This window comes from Chiloscyllium plagiosum, unplaced genomic scaffold (assembly GCF_037043375.1).
Source record: "Chiloscyllium plagiosum isolate Xiang-an unplaced genomic scaffold, Cpla_swu_hap1 HiC_scaffold_15, whole genome shotgun sequence".
Classification (NCBI taxonomy): Eukaryota; Metazoa; Chordata; class Chondrichthyes; order Orectolobiformes; family Hemiscylliidae; genus Chiloscyllium; species Chiloscyllium plagiosum.
This window is the reverse complement of record NW_028270153.1, coordinates 2813660-2836030: the sequence shown is the minus strand read 5'-3', so window position 1 is coordinate 2836030 and position 22371 is coordinate 2813660. Positions and strand designations below refer to the sequence as shown.

General features: G+C 42.2%; 1 protein-coding gene across 12 annotated transcripts in view; it reads left to right on the top strand.

Moving 5' to 3' along the window:
- Positions 1-22371, top strand: part of ralgapb (Ral GTPase activating protein non-catalytic subunit beta) — a 144150-nt gene that overhangs the window by 45421 nt on the left and 76358 nt on the right. For 6 of the 12 annotated variants that reach the window (XM_087994676.1, XM_087994674.1, XM_087994683.1 and 3 more), the window contains 4 exons: positions 5129-5280; positions 8962-9178; positions 9583-9618; positions 10098-10299. In XM_087994676.1, the coding sequence (XP_087850802.1) occupies positions 5129-5280; positions 8962-9178; positions 9583-9618; positions 10098-10299 (607 nt within the window). The remainder of the gene's footprint in view (positions 1-5128; positions 5281-8961; positions 9179-9582; positions 9619-10097; positions 10300-22371) is intronic. The other 6 variants (XM_087994678.1, XM_043710959.2, XM_043710958.2 and 3 more) reach the window with 4 other exon arrangements.

The window sequence follows — 22371 nt, the reverse complement described above, 5'->3', positions numbered from 1 at the left end:
GGGTAGTTGCGAAAGATGGACTGTTCCACATATCCTACGAAGAGGCAGGCATAGCTGGGGCCCATGCGGGTGCCTATGGCTACTCCTTTGGTTTGGAGGAAGTGTGAGGATTGGAAAGAGAAGTTGTTCAGGGTGAGGACCAGTTCAGTCAGTCGAAGGAGGGTGTCAGTGGAAGGGTACTGGTCGGTACGTCGGGAAAGGAAGAAGCAGAGGGCTTTGAATCCTTCGTGATGGGGGATGGAGGTGTACAGGGACTGGATGTCCATGGTGAAGATAAGGCGTTGGGGACCAGGGAAGCGAAAATCATGGAGCAGGTGGAGGGCATGGGTGGTGTCCCGACGTAGGTGGGGAGTTCTTGGACTAAGGGGGACAGGACCGTGTCAAGGTATGCGGAGATGAGTTCGGTGGGGCAGGAGCAGGCTGACACAATGGGTCGGCCGGGGCAGTCAGGTTTGTGGATTTTGGGCAGGAGGTAGAAGCGGGCGGTGCGGGGTTGTGGGACTATGAGGTTGGAGGCGGTGGATGGGAGATCCCCCGAGGTGATGAGGTTATGGATGGTCTGGGAGATGATGGTTTGGTGGTGGGGGGTGGGTCATGGTCAAGGGGACGGTAGGAGGAGGTATCTGCGAGCTGGCGTTTGGCCTCAGCGGTGTAAAGGTTGGTGCGCCAAACTACTACCGCGCCTCCCTTGTCAGCTGGTTTGATAGTGAGGTTGGGGTTGGAACGGAGGGAGTGGAGGGCTGCGCATTCCGAGGGTGAGAGGTTGGAGTGGGTGAGAGGGTGGGGGAGTTCAGGTGGCGGTTAATATCGCGGCGGAACCCTCCAACCACAAGGGATGAACTCGGATTTCACCAGTTTCCTCATTTCCCCTCCCCCCACCTTGTCTCAGTCAAATCCATCGAATTCAGCACCGCCTTCCTAACCTGCAATCTTCTTCCTGACCTCTCCACCCCCACCCCAGTCTGACCTATCACCCTCACCTTGACCTCTTTCCACCTATCACATTTCCGACGCCCCTCCCCCAGGTCCCTCCTCCCTACCTTTTATCTTAGCCTGCTGGACAAACTTTCCTCATTCCTGAAGAAGGGCTTATGCCCGAAATGTCGATTCTCCTGTTCCCTGGATGCTGCCTGACCTGCTGCCCTTTTCCAGCAACACATTTTCAGCTCATCTGTATGTGAGGATACTAGTGAGAGTGAGTCAAGGACACCACTTCGACTGGGACAATGCATCCATCCTAGGACAAGTCAAACAGACACACGCATGAGAATTCCTAGAAGCATTACTCTTAATACCTTTACCTAACAAAAATCTATTAATCTTAATTTAGAAATTTTCAATTGACCTCTTCAACTTTTTCCATGTTATAGGGGGTGAGTTTTTCAGATTTCCACCATCCTTCTCAAAATCTTATCAACGTGAACAGTCTAGCTTTAGTTTTAAGTTTATGACCCTTGTTCTCAGTTCCCCCACAGTAGTTTTATAACCATATCCAGCAACTCCCATAATCCTCTGTAAACGAGTGTAATTAGCTCTGGTGCAATTCTAGGGAATCTGTGCTGTGAAAGCTTCAGCATTCGTGTCTTTCCCTGTTTGTGGTGCCAAACTGAATTCGATACCCTAGATGAGGTCTCATCGCAACTGTGTACATAATTGCAGTACTACTCCTACCACATTATATTCTATTCCTCGAGCAACAAAAGAAAATATTCTATTACAGTTTTACATTTTGAGTAGCTGATGACTTATGACTCATCTGTCTGAAGAGGGTCCCCACCCCAACTCTTCACCCTGAAACTTTTAAAACTAACTCCCAAATTCAAATGAGGAGAAAGTGAGGTCTGCAGATGCTGGAGATCAGAGCTGGAAATGTGTTGCTGGAAAAGCGCAGCAGGTCAGGCAGCATCCAGGGAACAGGAGAATCGATGTTTCGGGCATAAGCCCTGAAGAAGGGCTTATGCCCGAAACGTCGATTCTCCTGTTCCCTGGATGCTGCCTGACCTGCTGCGCTTTTCCAGCAACACATTTCCAGCCCAAGTTCAAATGACAGACTGGGACATTTTTTCTAATCAATCTGTGATTCTGCTGTCAAACTGATGCACATGTATATTATCCCCTTTTGTAACAGCTCTCAGTTATCATTTTTCAAGGTTGAAAGGTCCAAGTTTATCAGTCTGTCATTTATCAATCATCCACCAATTATTCAAGCTCCTGACATTAGTAATCCACATCATGAAAGATACAACAGAAGACAGACATTTGAAATCTCTTCGAATACACGGATCGATATGATCAAGCACCAGAATGAAGTCATTCAACCCATCGAGTTTGCTCCCCATTTGATCATGGTTGATATGTTTCTCAACCCCATTCTCCTGCCTTCTCCCTGTAACCCTTGTTCCCCTATCTTGTCCCTGTCTTAAATGCACGCAATTACTTGGCCTCCATAGCCATCTGGGTCTATAAATTCAATAGATTAACACCCTGTGGCTAAAAACATTTCTCCTCATCTTAGTTCTGAAGGGTTGTTCCTTCAATCTTCCATAGTGCCCTTAGGTCCACGTCTCTCCTACTATTTGAAACATCTTCTCCACGTCCATTCTCTCCGTGTCTCCCAGTATTCTGTAAGTTTCAATCAGATCCCCCCCAACTCATCCTTCTAAATTCCATCGAGTATAGGCCCAGAGTCTTCACCTCTCCTCAGATGTCAAGTTCTTCATCACCAGGGTCATTCTTGTAAACCTCCTCTGGACCCCCATCCAATTCCAACATATCCATCCTCAGATTTGGGGCCCAAAACCCCACAAAAGATTCCAAATGTGGTCTGACCAGTGCCTTCTACAGCCTCAGCAGCGCACCTATGATCTTGTATTCTAGCCCTCTTGAAATGAATACTAATATTTCATTTGTCTTCCTTAAACTGCTAACTGAACCTGCATGTTAACCTCAAAAGAATCCTGAACTAGGACTCCCAAGTTCCTTTGTACTTCAGATTTTCAAAACCTTTCCCCATTTAGAAAATAGTCTACATCTCTATACTTGCTATTAAAATGTATAACCTCGAGCTTTCCCACATTGTATTTTATCTGCCACTTCTTTGCCCGTTCTGCTAGCCTTTCCAAGTCCTTCTGCAGCCTCCCAACTTCCTCAACACACTTTGTGTCACTTGCAAACCTAGCAAAAATGCCCTCAGTTCCTTCGTCAAGATCGTTAATGTATAACGTTGTGGTCTCCACATATACTCCTGCCTTCTGCCAGTCAGCAAATCCCCTATCCATGCAAGTACCTTGTCCCTAACACCATGGGCAGTTACTTTATTTAGTGGCCTCCTGTGCAGCGCCTTGTTAAGGGCCTTCTGGAAATTCTTTGTCTAACTTGCCTGTTATCTCAAAGAAGCTGAAAATGTGTTGCTGGAAAAGTGCAGCAGGTCAGGCAGCATCCAGGGAACAGGAGAATCAACGTTTCGGCATAAGCCCTTCTTCTCTGTTATCTCAAAGAATTCGAATAGATTTGTCCCCTTGAAGAAGACATACTGACTCTTCCCTATTTTACCATGCACATCCAAGTAAACTGCAATTCATCCTTAATAATGAAAGTCTTAAAAAATCTTAACAACAACTGAGGTTAGGCAAACCCCCTCTATAGTTTCCTGCCTTTTGCCTCCCTCCCTTCTCAAACGGGGGTGTTCCGTTAACCATTTTCCAGTCCTCTGGGACCCTCACTGACTCCAGTGATTCCTGAAAGGTCACCACCAATGTCACTACAATCTCCTCAGCTATCTTCTTCGGAACTCTGAGACTTAGTCCATCTGGACCAGATGACTTATCCACCTTCAGACCTTCGGTTTCCCCAGCACCACCGCCTTAGTGATGATCACTGCACTCACCTTTGTGCCCTGACTCACTTGAAGTTGTAGTATGCTGCTAGCGTTATCTACTGTGAAAACTGATGCAAAGTCCCTCTTCAGTTCCTCCATGATTTCTTTTGTTCCCATTGCTACTTTTGCAGCCTCATTTTCCAACGGTCCAAAGTCACAGTTCTCCCCCATTATTATTTTTTTATAGTTATTCTCTGCTGCTTTTTAAAGGCATCTGAATCCTCTGGCTTCCCACTAATCTTCACCACATTGGGACGTTAGGGACAAAAGAAAAAGTATTCAGTGTTTGAATGGGCCAAATGTTCTACCCCGTCCAAAATCATTGTGATCTCCTGTGTTCTGCCTCCAATGTTCGAATTCTTCTGTTCTGTGTGCCAGGTGTTGCCAATCTGAACACAAAGTTAAAAGGGAGCAAGTCTGACACAGTAATGCAGGGCTTGGAAAATATGTGAAAAGGATTCATACCTTTCCAAGTATTAAACAAATTATACAACTATCAGCCTGGTGTGTAGCCTGGCATATAGCAGGAAATATTGCAACCAATTTGCCCTAAACAGTTCTGTACTTTCAATGACGAAGCAGTGATTTAGCAGTTTGTAGTGATGTAGCAGAAGACCCATACTACCTAACTGGGACATATGGAACTGCTCTCGTGTAGCTTCAAAATCATTTCCACTTCACAGTGACACTGCAGCGACAGGGTAACTCCTGAGTGTCTCTTTGGAGAGGAGTGGTGTAAGACCTACCTAAGATTTCAGTATTTAACTATCTGAGACCAATGGCTGTACTAGATGTTAATTGTTGTGTACCACATAGAATGTTTGAATTGTCAGCAGGTGCCCTTTGCATCCTCACATCTCAATATAATAGTTAACTTGAGAGATGAAGCAATTTTCCCCAGGCAGAATAGAACTAACATTAGGTCCTAAATTCGCACAAACTGTTTGCAAATAATGAAGTACTTCCCTAATCAGATCTTCATGGTGCTGCCATTGCTTAATTGAGATTATAGCTCTGCACAGTAACCATGTACAGTGCTTGAAATAAATTTATTTACAAAGGCAATTGTCACTTGTTGCATAAGTGAAACCAGCTATTTTAGTCAGCTCTTACTGTTGCTGTATTTTACAAACTGTCCTGTACTAAAAGTTTCCTCATCAAATTGTTACTAAACTGGTGGGCAGGAAGAGTTTAATGATTAGCTTGGAGTTAATGCTGGTGCCATCTGCATCTGTACGTTTTCTCTTGTAGGTATTTCCAGGCCTCGTTCTGACAGTGCTCCTCCTACTCCAGTCAACAGGCTAAACATGCCGCAGGCAAGCAATACCATGAACACAACCCCCCCTCACAGCAGGAGAATGCGATCTGTCACTGTTACGAAAGCAACCGTTAAAACAAGTTCAGTAAGTTGGTGCCTGTTTCACTTTTTAACATGATCTGGTACCCATACCTCTGCATGCTGTATACCAGCACCTAACCTGCTGACAGAGACCTGCAATCTTGAAGGAAATATATTAACACTATCATGCCAATGATTTCTGTTGTGTGTGTATATGTCTCCTGAAATTTCAGCGCTTTCTCATCCTAATCCAGCAGAATGGCAAGGAACAAGAAGCAAAGTTTAGGGGAGAACAGATTATTGTCCAGCTTGGTAAGGGTTTGCTGTAGTTTAGAGATGTGGTATTGGTTTATTTTTATGGAAATGATTGAATGTGGATAAACAAGTAATACTAATGGTGTTTGTTGATTCTTAGTGAATAAAGACTGAGACAAAAGATTGCAGGAGATGGCAAGAAGGAATGAGGAGATGGATGACAGTTACAGTTCAATGTATAGAAATGTGATACCATACTTTTGAAAGAAAGAAAGTGAAGGGTAGTAGACTTTAAAAACTGACTGTTGCCTGAGCAGATGAAGAGATGCTTATTTTGTTTCAAGATTTTAGACTATAAGACATTGGAACATAAGATGATCACTTGGCCCATCAAGTCTGCCGTGCCATTTAGTGCAATCAAGGCTGTCAGATCAGATCTGACGTTATAATCCTCAACTCCACTTTGCTGCCTTTCCCCTTACTGATTAAAAATCTGAGCTGTGAATACACTGAATAACAGAACCTCTACAACCTACTGTAGTAAAGAATTCCACAGATTTAATTACCTGTGAGAGAAGAAATGCCTCTTCATCTCTGTCCTAACTGAGCTGCCCTGATTTTGTGGACTCTGGGGGAACAACCTTTCTGGACCTATCCTGTCAATTCCCCCAAGAATCTTGTATGTTTCAAAAAGGCCTCCTGTCATTCTTTTAATCTACAATGAATACAAGTCCTACCTACTCAACTGCTTCTCAAAAGAAAATCCCTCTATACCTGGAATCAATCCAGTGAACCTTCTCTGGACTACCTCCAATGCCTGTAAATTTTCTGAGGAAGGGACATTCGACCCAAAACATTAACTCTGATTTCTGTCCACAGATGCTCCAGACCCGCTGAGCTTTTCCAGCAATTTATTTTTGTTTCTAGTAAATTTTCCTTGGCATAGACATGAGGACTGATCACAATATTCTAGGTGTGGTCTTGGAATCCAGGTGGTAAGGACCATGTACAAGGCAAAATGCATTCTCAATTTTAAAATTGAAGCAAGGAAAGGACATTCGTTAGTCCACAGGTCACCTCAGCACTGGAGACATCTTTGAGCCATGAAGGAAATGACAAAGAATCACCAGTTACTTGAGAATATTCTGAGAGATAGGATATATTTGCATTTGCAAAGGCAGGGTTTGATTAGGAGTAGTCAGCATGGCTTTGTGCGTGGGACATTATGCCTCTCAAATTTGTTAGAGTACTTTGATGAAGTGACCAGGAAGGTTGACGAGGGGAGGACAGTAGACATACTCATATGGATTTCAGTGAGGCTTTTGATAAGGTTCCACATGGTAGGCTGCTCTGGAAGGTTAGATCGCATGGAATCCAGGGAGCACTGGCAAATTGGATACATAATTGGCCTGTTGGTAAGAGCAGAGGTTAATGGTGGGAGGATGCATGTTGGACTGGAGGCCTGTGACTAGTGGAGTGCCTCAGGGCACGGTGCTGGGCCCAATGCTAGTTGCTACCTCTTTCAAGGATTTGAATGAGAATGTACAAGGTATGGTTAGTAAGTTTGCAGATGACTTTAAAATAGGTGGTATCGTAGACAGTGAGGAAATCTCTGAAAGTGAAGTCACAGGTAGACAGGACAGTGAAAAAGGCTTTTAGCACACTGGCCTGTGTCAGTCAGGGCATTGAACATTACCAGGTAGACTTAAGAAAAAGAGGTGTCAACCTGGTGAAGTATGTCAAGCATAAACAGCAAATGATAGACAGAGCTAAGTGATCCCACAACCAGCAGATCAGATCTATGTTCTGCAAACTCCACAAATGTTCCCATCCTCAATGATGCTGAGTGTGAGACGGGAGAGTAACAACTCTTGAAATGAAGGCCACATTCAACCTAGTGTGGCGTCAAGGAGCCCTAGCAAAACAGCAACTAATGGGAATTGAGTTCAAACTCTCTGCAGGTTGGAATCATACCTGGTACATAGGAAGATGGTTGTGGTTGTTCGAGATCAGTCATCTCAGCTCCAGGACATCTCTGCAGGCATTCCTCAGGGTTGTGTCCTAGTCCCAACCATCTTCAACTGCTTCAGCAATGAGCCTCCCTTCATCATAAGATCAGAAGTGGGGGTATTTGTTGGTGATTGTACAATATTCAGCACAGTCCTTGATTCTTCATATAGTGAAGCAATCCATCTTCAAATGTAAGAAGAGGTGGGCTTGGGCTGATCAGTGGTAAGTAACATTCATACCACACAAATGCCAGGCAATGATCATTTCCAAAAAGAGACTATCTAACCACAGCCCCTTGGCATTCAATGGTATTTCCATCACTGAATCCCCCACTATCAACATCATTGACCAGAGAGTCAACTGGTCTCGCCATGTAAATAGAGTAGCTACAAAAATAGGTCAGAGGCTAGGAATAATGTGGCAAATTACTCCCCTCCTGACTCCCAAAAACCTGTCCACTATTTACAAGGGACATGAGCAGTGCAGAGACAACAACTATTGTATGGCTTACCTCTGATCTCTCAGAATCTTATCACCATCTACAGGTTTAAATCATCAGTTATCACTGCTACACATATGATAGAACTGCAAAGGTTTCAACACCGTGTCATCCAGGACAGATCTGCTAGTGGTTGTACAATGTGCAGTGTAGCAGCTGTGCTAAAGCATCTGCCAAATTTACTTGGATGACCATAAGATATAGGAGCAGAATTAACCATACAACCCATTTAGTCTGCTCCCCCATTTGTTTGTGGCTAATATATTTCTCAAGACCGTTCTCCCACCTTCTTCCTGTAATCTTTGATCCTCTTACTAATCAAGAATCTATCTATTTATCTATCTCTGTCTTAAATACACTCAATAACTCCACAGCCCTCTGCAACAAAGAGTTCCACAGGTTTGCCACTTTCTGGCTGAAGGAATTCCTCCTTGTCTCAGTTCTAAAGGGTCGTCCCTTCTCTGTGAGGCTTCCATGAAAAGCATGATTGCTGTGATCTTGCCTACTTTGGCATTTATGTACAGAAGGTAGCAAACATAAGCTTGCAAGGAGTCAGAAGAGAGATTTGTTAAATGAGCATAGGTCCAGAAGATGTAATGAGCAAAAGTATTGGGGAAATAAGGAAAGAGAAATGAAGAAATGTAGATTAAAAAAATGTGAAGATACAGTGCAGAAAATTCAATCAAATTTTTTTTTAAAAAGCATATCAACGATCATGGAAAATGACATTGAAGAAATCAAGTTTTAGGGAATTGGCAAGTCTGCTTTTAGGAACAATTGGAAGAATTTACTGGCAGGGAAAGGGAGGGGTTGAATCACTGGCCTTCCAAAATCTTAATGAAGAAAGAATGGCTTTTTTGAAGCCTAACCAAAGATTCTTATTGTCATCCCTTATAGATCCCTTTCTATTTTAATTACTTTTTGTTTCCTGTTTTGCCATGTTCTTGTGTCAACTAAGGTTTATGTATATATTTCTTCTAGGGGAGCACTGCACATCCTCCAAAAGTTACTCATCAGACATCCACCACTTCTCCACTGTCCAGCCCAAACCAGACCAGCTCAGAGCCAAGACCTCTACCTGCACCTACTCGTCCCAAGGTCAACAGTGTGCTGAATCTGTTTGGTCAGTGGCTGTTCGATGCAGGATTAGTTCACTGCAGACTGCACAATGGGATGAACAGAGATGGCAGTATGACAGGTAAGGCACCAAACACCTTTCACTTCAGTCTTGCCTCCTATCTACAAAGATACAGGACAAAATCTAACTAAAAAGTCATCTACAGTCTGTGTATTCTTAATTTAGTTTACAGTCCAGATTTATTAAACCCTAATCTAATTTAACATCAGTGTTTCCCTGAGTTTTTAATTTCTTTTTGCATATTTTTTTGCATGTTAATTGTCAAATTCATGGCTTTTACCTGGTTGCCAGTCTTTATATATGTAGTGCCCAGTCTTTCTCTCAAAATTTTGAATTTTAATTTTTAAAACAAAAACAGAAGAAAGCTGCTTATAACTGAAGCTAAAAAAACTAATCATCTTAAAGATATTATAACTACTGCTCTCCTTTGATTTGTTTCCATTTTTATTTCTATTATCTTGCAGCATCTTTTATCCAAATTCTTCTTTCTTATAAATCTTGTAAGTAGGAAAAGTAGATTCTATTTTAATTGCAGTCAGCCGTTTTATGATTTTTGCCATAAGCCATTCCTTTTCCTTATAATCGCTCCAGCTGTTTTTCTCTAACATCTGCCTCCTGTCATTGTTGCACTGTTTGGGGGCGATAACTTCATTCACCGTTCTGTGTTTCTCTTGAATGGGGGAGGAGTGTTGCCAAGCCTTGTAATCTGCTCTCTGCAGGTGCTTGTTTATATCCCATCATGCTCATTTCTCCTGCTATTTTGTGTCACGTCATAAACCTCTGAGACTGTGCACTAACTGTTTTAAAATATTTGATATGATTATCTTTTTTTGTTCTATTAAGTTCTATTTATAAAATTTTACTGTTCTGGGTTTTTTTTGGTTTGTAGATGTAATGCATGATTTGGTTCTATTTGGCAATGTGACAATAAGATGGTTGCTTCTCACCAGCAACCCTCGTAAACTCTTCCTCACCTTAGGTATTACAACTCCAGCAGGACTGGATGTCCGACGGAAACCCTCGCAGATATCCACTGAAAATATGGTTGCCAATCCGCTCTTCGATGCAAATGAATTTCCAGATAACTATGAAGCAGGGAGAGCTGAGGCCTGTGGAACACTGTGCCGAATCTTCTGCAGTAAGAAAACGGGGGAAGAAATCCTTCCAGTGTACCTGTCCAGGTGCTGTTTCTATTTGCAAGTCAAATTCCATGCTATGACAACAAAAAGCCATAGTTTCTTCTTTAGTTGCAGTCAATTTTCTTAGAATCAATCTGACTACAGTTATACGAACATACTCATTAGGAGCGGAAGTAGTCTGTCTTGCCCCCCTCTGCCTGCTTCGCTCTTCAATGAGATTGTGGCTGTCCACTTTCCCATCTTTCCCCAATAAACAGGAAAGGAAATCATCTCTCTTCTCATTAAAAATATTGAACAGCCCTGCTTCCGCTGCTTTCTGAGGCAGAGTTCCAAAGTCATGCAACTCGCTGTTGGGGTAAAACAAGTTCTCCTTATCTCTGTTCTAAAGGCCGACCCCTAGTTCTGGACTTATCACAAGGTGAAACATCTTTTCCTTATCCATCTTGTCAAGGCCATTCATGATCTGCTATATATCAATTAAGTCACCTGTCACTCTTAGTTTCAACCTGTCCAACCTTTGCTCAAGAACTTGTCTATTCCAGATTTCAATCTAACTAAGCTCATCTGAGCGGTCTCTAAGGCATTTACATCCATCTTTAAGTAAGGAGATCAAACTGCACACTGTAGAGACAAAAACAGAGTTAATGTTTTGAGTCCAGTCTGACCCATGAATTGTAGAGGTGGAGCATCACTTTCTTGCTTTTACACTTTGTGCCTCTAATTATAAACCCAAGGATCCTGCAAGCCTTAACAACTGTTTCAACTTGTCTGGAAACCTCAGAGAATCATGCATGTGAACCCCGAGGTCCCCTACTCCTGTCCTCCCCTCACAGTTGTACCATTCAGCCTTATTGTCTCTCCATGTTTCTTTGACCAAAATGCTGTACTTTACATTTCTCCACATTGATCCATCTGTCAGGTAGGTCAGGTGTCTGCACACTTGGTCAGCTTGTAAATGTCCCTTCAACTTGCTCAGCATCATCCTCACAATTCCTATTCAAGATGTGATCTCATCAGTGACCTGTATAACCAAAAGAAATCATTTGTGATCCCAAGAGATTGACTTATTAGAGTACAAGTTGTACCTCTGTAATCCAGAAATTACAAGACTGGCAGGTTTGTGTGTCAATGTCAGCACAGGAATTTTAAACATTTCAAGAAAACACTATGCAACGTGCTCACGCTCCTTCTATATTTTCTTTCGAGATTCAGTTTTTTTTGCTATAAATTATATTTTGAAACAACAAATATAGAAACTGGGAAAGGATAAAGCACCAACTGCACCAGAGGCATTTGTTCCTCTGAGGTTGTAGCATTTAACGTTTTACATCTCTCATACCCAACTGTTAACAACAAAATACACCTTTTTACTAAGGGTGTGTGGTGCTGGAAGAGCACAGCAGGTCAGGCAGCATCCGAGGAGCAGAAGAGTCGATGTTTCAGACATAAACCCTTCATCAGGAATGTGGCTTGTGGGCCATGGGGGCTGAGAGATAAATAGGAAGGGGATGGAGCTGGGGGCAAAGATAGCTGGGAATGCGATAGGTAAATGAAGGTGGGGATGAAAGTGATAGGTCTGAGAGGAGGATGGAGCAGATAGGCAGGAAGGAAGATGGACAGGTAGGACTCTTCAAGAGGGCGGTGCTGAGTTGGAAGGTTGGGACTGAGATAAGGCCCCCACCTTATCACTAAGATAAATATAAGTGCAAACCAGGCATGTGTGCAATTATCTTGTGACTTAAAGAGCAATTTTGCATTGACCAATTATGCTGCTGCTTATAAAAGATGAAAATTACTTAGGAGTTGATCAAAGCAAGCTTTTTAAAGGTTTACACTGGCATAGCAAGAAACTCTTTTTGGGGAGAAGGGCACAGAGCCCTTCATCTAGAAAACTAGAACTGGAACTATACTGAGATTGCCAAAATAGAGTGCTGGGTTAGGGAGGTACAATATGTATAACCAACATAATATCCTTGCTTTTATATTTCAGTTTCTCTCATATTAAAACAGTTCAGAATTCTGCAGTTGCTCTGTATCAGTCTGCAACCTCCTTATGCTGTCTTTGCAATATACTTTCTGATCTAACTTTGTTTCATCTGAGCATTTAGCTGCCATGCTTTTGTTTTCCTCATTTAAGTCATTTATGTAAACCATAAAAAGCTAAGACCCAACATTTTCTCCTGCAAGACTTCACTCTTCACATTCTACCAATCAGGAAAAGACCCAGTTATGCACAATGTTTTCTGTCAGTCAGCCAGTCTTGTATCCATGTTATTATGCAGGTGATTCTAAACTAGGGAGAATAGGAATTGTGAGGATGATGCTGAGCAAGTTGAAGGGACATTTACAAGCTGACCAAGTGTGCAGACACCTGACCTACCTGACAGATGGATCAATGTGGAGAAATGTAAAGTACAGCATTTTGGTCAAAGAAACATGGAGAGACAATAAGGCTGAATGGTACAACTGTGAGGGGAGGACAGGAGTAGGGGACCTCGGGGTTCACATGCATGATTCTCTGAGGTTTCTAGACAAGTTGAAACAGTTGTTAAGGCTTGCAGGATCCTTGGGTTTATAATTAGAGGCACAAAGTGTAAAAGCAAGAAAGTGATGCTCCACCTCTACAATTCATGGGTCAGACTGGACTCAAAACATTAACTCTGTTTTTCTCTCCATGGATGTTGCCAGACATGCTGAGGTTCTCCAGCATTCTGTGTATTTGTTCTTTGTGGGTTTGTGGCCACTCAGCAATCTGGAGTATGCTGCGCAAGGGACAAACAAATTGGGCATAGCCATCATTCTCTTTTAAGGTATGCATAAGAACATCAGTGTTTTAACGGCTGTGCAGTGAAACAAGCCAACTGTGTAGAGCAAACCAATGTTAAAGGGAACAAGGGTTAACATGGTTACTTCAACCAGATTTTCAAAGCAGGATCTAGATTGCCAAGTTATTGATTTGAAATTTACTATTCAAAAGAAAATACCTGCTTTGGATTTACTCTTCCCTGTGCACTTAGCTAATTTATTCAGAGAACATTTGAACCATACAGAGTGGTAAATGCCCCAGGTTATTTTCAGTCTGCACTGAATTGGCTAATTGTATTGAGCACGAGACCTGCTACAGTACTTCAAATGTAAGGAATGGTCAAGTTTAATTAGATGCTGCTCCTTCTGTCTCCCCGATGAGTCTGCTAGAAGTGGCCCTGTGTGGATGTGAAGGAGGACATGAAGCTGGGGTGCCTTTACATAGGAATAATAGGAGAGAGGACAAAATCAGTTATTTGTTTGTAAACTTCAGTTAATTTGCTCATGGAATGTGGTTGTCGCTGGCTTTTCTTCCCGTCCCCAATTGCTCTTGAGAAGGTGGGCATTTTGAACCGCTGCAGTCCATGCAATGTGGGTAAACCCACATTGCCGTTAAGGGCTTCCAGAATTTTGACCTCTGGACAGTGAAGGAATGGCAACATTTTTCCAAGTCAGAAAGGTGAGTGGCTTGGAGGGGAACTTGAAGGCGTTAGTGTTCCATGCATCTGCTGCGATTGTCCTTCTATATGGAAGTAGACATGGTGTGGGAAATGCTGTCTGAGGATCTCTGGTGAATTTCTGCACTGCATCTTGTAGCTATTAGACACTGGTGCCACTGAGTGTTCAGTGGTGGATGGTTGTCGGTGTGATGTCAATCAAGTGGGTTTTGTCTTGGGTAGTGCCAAGCTTCTTGATGTGTTGTTGGAGTTGTGCCCATCCAGGCAATTGGGAAGTATTCCATCGCTCTCCCGACTTGTACCTTGATGGTTGACAGACTTTGGGGAGTCAGAAGGTTAGTTACTCACCACAGTGTTCCTAGCCTCTGACCTCTCTTGTAGCTGCTGTGTTTATATGGTGATATCAATTGAGTTTCTGGTCAATGGTAACCTCAAGGATGTTGATAGTGGGGGATTCAGTGATAGTAACACTATTGAATGTCAAGGGACAGTGTTAGACTGTTCTCCTTTTGGAGATTGTCTTTGCCTGGCATTTGTGGCATGAATATTACTTGCCACTTGTCAGCGCACACCTTGTCCAACTCTTTTCGTATTTGAACATGGACTGCTTCAGTCTCTGAGGGTTGCAAATGTTTTGCTGAACATAGTGCAATCATCAACAAACATCCCCACTTCTGACCTTGTCATGGAGGGAAGGTCATTGATGAAGCAATTGAAGATGGTGGGTCTAAAACACTACCACAATGAGCTCCTGCAGAGATGTCCTGGAGTTGAGATGATGTATTTCCAACAACACTGACCACCATCTTACATGCTGGGTACCTGTCCAACCAGAAGAGAGTTTGCCCTTGATACCCATTGACTTTCTGGTTTTGCTTGGGCATCCTTGATGACTTCCACCTCACTTTGGAATTCAGCCCTTTTGTCCATGTTTGATCCAAGGCTGTAATGATGTCAGGAGCAAAGAGGCTCTGGTGGTGCGCAGACTGGGCATGACTGAGGCAGTTATTGCTGAGCAGGTGCTTCTTAATAGCAATGTTGATGGCCTTCCATCACTTTACTGCTGATCGAGTAGACTGATGAGGCAATAATTGGCTGGGTTGGATTTATCCTGCTTTTTATGTACAGGATGTTTGTAATTCTTCTGAGACATTATATGTGCAATACTTTATACCAGTTATGAGAAAACAAACACTATGTTTGCATGTTCTGCAACTTGCTTAATTAACAGTCCAGGAAGCACTTACATCAAATATCTCTGACTAAATTGTTGTTCAACATAATTATAGAAACTATTAAAGCTATGCTTAATACATCAGTGTCAATCTGAGGTTTAAATTATATTAAGAAACCCTGGTAGTATGTTATCTGCATCTTCTCTGAGTAGGTCTTGTGATTTATTGCTTGAACTTATTCAGAAATTGTCACTTTGTGTGCAAAACAAGTGTTAAATTTGGTCCTTGGGCAGCAAATATTGCTACACAGGGTAAGTGTTAACAGTCTGAGCTGCAGTGCAGCAAATCACTCTAAATAATCACTCTAATCACTCTAAATGTTTCACTCTAAATAAATTAAAGCCTGTTTAAGGAAAATGCCAATGCAGTGCCGTTTCAAAGTGTCATTTTGTGCTACAGTAATGATGCGATGTTGGTCATTCCTGCCTCTGACAATAGTCCATGAATTCCTAATGTTTGCTGCGTTGCCCAGTGGAGCCCCGTCTATTCATTTCTGTTTGTATCATGGCTGGAAACTTATTAATGATTTGGTTCTGCTAGACATTGAGACCAGATTACTCTGTAGTCTCAGTGAAGTTTAAAGAAATTTCCTATTATTAAACTGCAGAGGACCAATTATATACAGCTGTTCAAGGATATTTTCTCCACATTTTCAAGCAGGTGGTGTCAGATGGAAACAGTTATAATGCCCGCAAGTCTCATAAATTTTAACCCTGCTCAAGGCTAGGATTAAATACGTATGGCTTAATTGCACCAGACTGGAAGTGAGTAATTCTATGTTAGAACAGTACAATAACTGTTCACTATTTATAACAAACTTATAATCAACTTTAGAACCATGTGGTGTCTGCAGAGTGAGGACAGATTGATGCAGGTTTATTCTAGTCTAAAAATTTGAGAGTTACCAACATGGAAATTTGGGCAACAGTGACATTTTGTGATTAGCAGGTCACATTGCAGTTGGAAACCTCCAAGGTGAAAAGGTCAGAGATTTGTTTGCAGACTGTATTCTCTCTATATTTGTGTCACATGTCATGCTCACACTCCATGCTCACTCTGGAAGAATTGCCGAAAGAATAGAGACCATAAATGTATTGGCAGTTAGGGAGGTGATGGTTTAGTGGTATTATCACTAGACTATTAATCCAGTGACCCAGGTAATGTTCTGGGAACCTGGGTTCAAATCCCACCATAACAAATGATGCAATTTGAAATTTAAAAGTATCTGGAATTAGGAGTCTAATTATGACCATGAAACCATTGTCAATTGCTTTAAAAAAAGCCCATCTGGTTCACTAACATCCTTTGGGTAGGAAACTGCTGTCCTTACCTGTCTGGCCTACATATGACTGCAGACCCACAGCAAGGTGGTTAACTCTTAACTGCTCTCTGGGTAATTAGGGATGAGCAATAAATGCTGTCCTGACCAGTGAAACGTCATGAATAATCAATAAATCCTACACTTGTTATAAATAGTGAACAGTTATTGTACTGTTCTAACATAGAATTACTCACTTCCAGTCTGGTGCAATTAAGCCATACATATTTAATCCTAGCCTTGAGCAGGGTTAAAATTTATGAGACTTGTGGAGGTGGCTGAGGAAATAGCAGAGGCGTTGGTTGAGATCTTTCAAAAGTCACTGGAGTCAGGGAAATTCCCGGATGATTGGAAGATCGCTGTTGTAACCCCCTTGTTCAAGAAAGGATCAAGGCAAAAGATGGAAAATTATAGGCCAATTAGCCTAACCTCGGTTGTTGGTAAAATTCTAGAGTCCATCATTAAGGATGAGGTTTCTAAATTCTTGGAAGAGCAGGGTCAGATTAGAACAAGTCAACATGGATTTAGTAAGGGGAGGTCGTGCCTGACAAACCTGTTGGAGTTCTTTGAAGAGGTGACAAGTAGGTTAGACCAGGGAAACCCAGTGGATGTTATCTACCTAGACTTCCAAAAGGCCTTTGATAAGGTGCCACACGGGAGGCTGCTGAACAAGGTGAGGGCCCATGGTGTTCGAGGTGAGCTACTGGTATGGATTGAGGATTGGCTGTCTGACAGAAGGCAGAGAGTTGGGATAAAAGGTTCTTTTTCGGAATGGCAGCCAGTGACAAGCGGTGTCCCGCAGGGTTCAGTGTTCGGGCCGCAGCTGTTCACATTATATATTAATGATCTGGATGAAGGGACTGGGGGCATTCTAGCGAAGTTTGCCGATGATACAAAGTTAGGTGGACAGGCAGGTAGTACTGAGGAAGTAGGGAGGCTGCAGAGGGATCAAGACAGTTTGGAAGAGTGGTCCAGGAAATGGCTGATGGAATTTAATGTGAGCAAATGCGAGGTCTTGCACTTTGGAAAAAAGAATAGAAGCATGGACTACTTTCTAAACGGTGAGAAAATTCATAAAGCCAAAGTACAAAGGGATCTGGGAGTGCTCGTTGAGGATTCTCTAAAGGTAAACATGCAGGTTGAGTCCGTGATTAAGAAAGCGAATGCAATGTTGTCAATTATCTCAAGAGGGTTGGAATATAAAAGCACCGTTGTGCTACTGAGACTTTATAAAGCTCTGGTTAGGCCCCATTTGGAGTACTGTGTCCAGTTTTGGTCCCCACACCTCAGGAAGGACATACTGGCACTGGAGCGTATCCAGCGGAGATTCACATGGATGATCCCTGGAATGGTAGGTCTAACATATGAGGAACAGCTGAGGACCCTGGGATTGTATTCATTGGAGTTTAGAAGATTAAGGGGAGATCTAATAGAAACTTACAAGATAATACATGGCTTGGAGAGGGTGGACGCTAGGAAATTGTTTCCATTAGGCGAGGAGACTAGGACCCGTGGACACAGCCTTAGAATTAGAGGGGGTAAATTCAGAACAGAAATACGGAGACATTTCGTCAGCCAGAGAGTGGTGGGCCTGTGGAATTCATTGCCACAGAGTGCAGTGGAGGCTGGGACGCTAAATGTCTTCAAGGCAGAAATTGATAAATTCTTGATGTCACAAGGAATTAAGGGCTACGGTGTGGTGTAAAATTATGTCCCAATACATGTGTGAATCATTATGCAACACATGTATTGGGCCAAGCAGTGGAATGTGGTGAAAGGGTTAAAATTGTGTCCCAATACATGTGTGAATCTAACCGAAAATGGAAGGTGTCGCTTAGTCCCGTGTGAATCTTGTTATACACCTTCCCGTGTGAATCTTCTTATCTGTATGTAACCAGAATGGAATGTGTTTTTTAGCCTTGCTCTGCTGTTCACATGAATGTTTATATCTGGAAAAGGGTATATCAGCTGGAGAAGTCTCCAGTTCGGTAGAGTCTGCTCCGGGGTTACGTTTAACCGCCGAGCGTGGGTTGTTGGCAACCGCTCTACGAGAACTGACGGCTCCCAGTTTTGGTAACATGTAGAGTGAGTATAAGCCAGACCCGTTGTAAGTACGAGACTGGTTGTGGGGACACTGCGGGGAATAAAACACTTATATTCTAGCAGACTCGCCTCTTGGCTGTTTGTTCTGTGTCAGACTACTTTCCTGCGAGCCTGGTCCTTGACCTTGAGAATTTTTTAAAACATACGGGGAGAATGCGGATAAGTGGAGTTGAAATGCCCATCAGCCATGATTGAATGGCGGAGTGGACTCGATGGGCCGAATGGCCTTACTTCTGCTCCTATGTCTTATGGTCTTACTTCATGTGTATAAAACTGATCTATGATTTTATGCTAAAAGGCTAAATTGAAATGGCTGAATTTGTGGATTAAGGTTGAATGGTGTGCACTTTTGTACAGTTTGAATGTGAAGGTGAAAAGTAATATTTCCAAGTTTGCAGATGTAAGAAAACTTGCTGGAAGTGAGAGTTGAGAGAAGGATGCAAAGGAATTTCAAGAGAATTTGAAGATACTAAGTCAATGTACAAAAAAATGGCAGATGAAGTACCACGTAGAGAAATGTGAGTTTAACCATTTTGATGCGAGGAATAGTATTTCTTAATTGGTAAGAAACTGGGAAGTATTGAGCTTTAACGGGACTTAGGTGCCTTTGTTCATGAGTCGCTGAAGGTTAATCATTTAGGTACAACAAGCAGTTAAATTGGTAAATGGCATGTTGACCTTTTATTACAATTGTTTGATTATAGGAGTAAACATATCACCCTGCTGATATACAGAGCCTTGCTGGGACTGTACCTGGAGTATTGTAAGCATATTTAGTCTCCTTCCCCATAGAAAGACCTACTTGTTAGAGTGTGCAGTGAAGGCTCGCGCATCAGTCTAATTCCTGGGATGGAGGGGTTGTCCAATGAGGAAATAGTAAGTTCATTGGCCCTTTGTTCTCTGGAGTTCAGCAGAAATTATGTAGTTCAAACATACACAGTTCTTGTGGGGTAGACAGGATAGTGTCTTGATTAAGGGCAGGATGTTTAGAACTGAAATGAGGAATTCCTTCTCCCAGAACATGGCGAATCTTTGCAGTTCTGTGCCCAAAGGCCTCAATATTTGAGTATGTTTAAGACTGAGTTAAGTAGATTTTTATGTATCAAGGGACAGGGGAGGCAAAGAAGGAAAATGATGTTGAGGTAGAAGATCAGCCATGATCTCATTGAATGACAGCGTACTCGCGAAGACTTAAATGACGACTTATTTGTAAAAACTGAATTAACAATAAAAGCTTGACAGTTTATCACATCCATAAAGTTTAATTGACTTTAATTCAGCCCAGTTCCATCTTACGAATATAAGACCATGAGATACAGGAACAGGATTAGGCCTTTCGGCCCATTGAGCCTGCTCCACCATTCGATCATGGCTGATGTGTTTGTCTACCTCATTCTCCTGCCTTCACCCTGTAACCCTTGATCCCTTTATTAATCAAGAAGCTATCTAGCTCCGTCTTAAATACATTCAATGTTTCGGCCTCTACGACGTTCTGTAGCAGAGTTCCAAAGAAATCGTTCCTTATCTGTTCTAAACAGTTGTCCATTCACTCTGAGGCTGTGCTTTTTGGTTCTAGTCTCTCCAACTAGTGAAAACATCTTCTCCACATCCACTGTATCCAGGCCTCTCAGTATTCTGTAAGGTTCAATCAATTCCCCCCTCATCCTTCTAAATTCCATGAAGTACAGATTCAAACGCCTCAACCACTCTTCATATGACAAGCCCTTAATCCTAGAAATCATTCTTATAAACCTACTTTGGAACCACTCCTATACCAGCATGTCATTCCTTAGCTGTGAGTTCCAAAACTGCTCACAATATCCTAAAAGCGGTCTGACCAGAGCCTTGTACAGCCTCAGCGGTATATTCCTGCCCTTGTATTCTGGCCCCTTAAAATCAGTGCTAACGTTGCATTTGCCTACTGGACTGCTAACTGAATCTGTGTTAACTGTAAGAGAATCTGAACTAGGATTCCCAAGTCCCTTTGTGTTTCAGATTTCCAAAGCCTTTCACCATTTAGAAAATACTGAACACCTCTGTTCTTCCTATCAAAGTACAAAACCTCACACTTTCGCACACTGTATTCTATCTGCCAATTTTTTGCCCAATCACGTAGCCTGTCCTTGTGCAGCCTGCCCACCACCTCAACCTGTCATTCTACCTATCTTTGTGTCATTTGCAAACTTAGCAACACTACTCTCAGTTCTATCATCCAGATTGTTCATGTATAACATGAATAGTGGTGGTCCAAATACTGATCCCTGCAGAACTCCACTAGTCATTGGCTGCCATCCTGAAATATACCCCTTTATGCCCACTGTCTGCCTTCTGCCAGTCAGCCAATCCTCTATCCATGCCAATACCTTACCCCTAACACCATGAGTTCTTATTTAACAGCATCCTTTGTGGCACCTTGTCAAAGGTGATGCTCAATCTCCATCTCAAAGCTCATCTACTTTCCATTCTGATTAAAATATTTTCAAAGACTTTCAGAGATCCACTGCATCACTGTTTGTGCGGGTTTTACTCGTTTCAGAGGTATTATTTATATTTGTACATGTGTAAGGGTGTTTTTGTGTCCAAGCTAATCCTTCTGTCCCCAGCTGGAGAACAGAAGTTTATTTTTCCCCTACCTTGGTTGAGACTTATTAAAAACATATCTGTCCTATTTGGGACCGATGATATAGTTGCTACATTTGCACCTGACCAATGGAGTATGATGTCAAGAATTTAAAAAAATCAAAAGAACTGCGTATGTTGGAAATCAGAAACAAAAATAAAAATTGCAGAAACACTCAGCAAGTCTGGCAAGATCTGTGGAGAGAGAGCACAGTTAACATTTCAGGTCCAGTGACCCTTCAGAACTCAGAACTCTGTTTTCTCCCCACAAATGTTGTCAGACATGATGAAAATTGTGGATATGTCCCATTCTGGAAGGAAGTATAAAAAGCGTAGAATCTAAATGGCAAACAGTTGGAGAGTTCTAGAGGTGCAGAGGGATCTGGGTGTCCTAGTTCACAAATAGCTCAAGTTTGGGAGGTGCAGGAAGTAATTAGGAAAGCTCATCGAATGTTGTAATTTACTGTGAGGAGAATGGAACACAAAACTTAGGGAGGATACACTTCAGTTGTGCAGGATGTTGGTGTGATTGCATCTGAAGTGCTATGTATAGTATTGGTTTCCTTAGTTAAGGCAAGATGTAAATTGCGTTGGAATAAGTTCAGAAAAAGTTTACTGGATTAAACTGTTGAATGGGCAGGTTGTCTTATGAGATATGTTGGGCAAACTAGATATGTATCCATTGGAAGTGTAGAAGTGCAAGCGATTTCTTGAAAACTTAAGATTCTGGAGGATCTTAAAGTGGATGTAGGAAGGATATTTCCTCTTGAGAGAGAATCTGGAACTGGGAATCACTGTTTTAAAAATGTGTCTGCCCATTTCAGACAGAGTTGAAAATTTTTTTCTCAGAATCATGAGTTTTTGGAACTTTCTTCCTCCGAAGACAGTGGAGGTATTCTCTTTGAATATTTTGAAGGCAGAGGTAATAGATTCTTGATAAGCAAAGGGTGAAAGCTTGTCGTAGGTAGGAAGGGATATGGAATAATCAGAACAGCCACAATCTTATTGAATAGCAGAGTAGTCTTGAGGGGCCAAGTGGCCTACTCCTAATTCACATGTGTATGTTCTCTGATATCTTCCATCTTAGTTTATATGTCTTGTAATATCTCATTGGGGTCAAGCCAATGCAAGTCAAGCCTTACTGTTCCCAGAGTTGTCACCAAAGTTTAAAGTATTATCAAAGTGTACAAAGCCCACAATTTACATGTCAGATAGACAAGAACTATATTACAAATAATAGATTTGAATCACAAGTAAGCAACGCTGAACTGTTAACATGTATAGTACTTCTAGTTAAAACTCCCAACAGCCTTTTGAAGCCACAAGATACACAAATACGCGCAGACGAAAATATGTG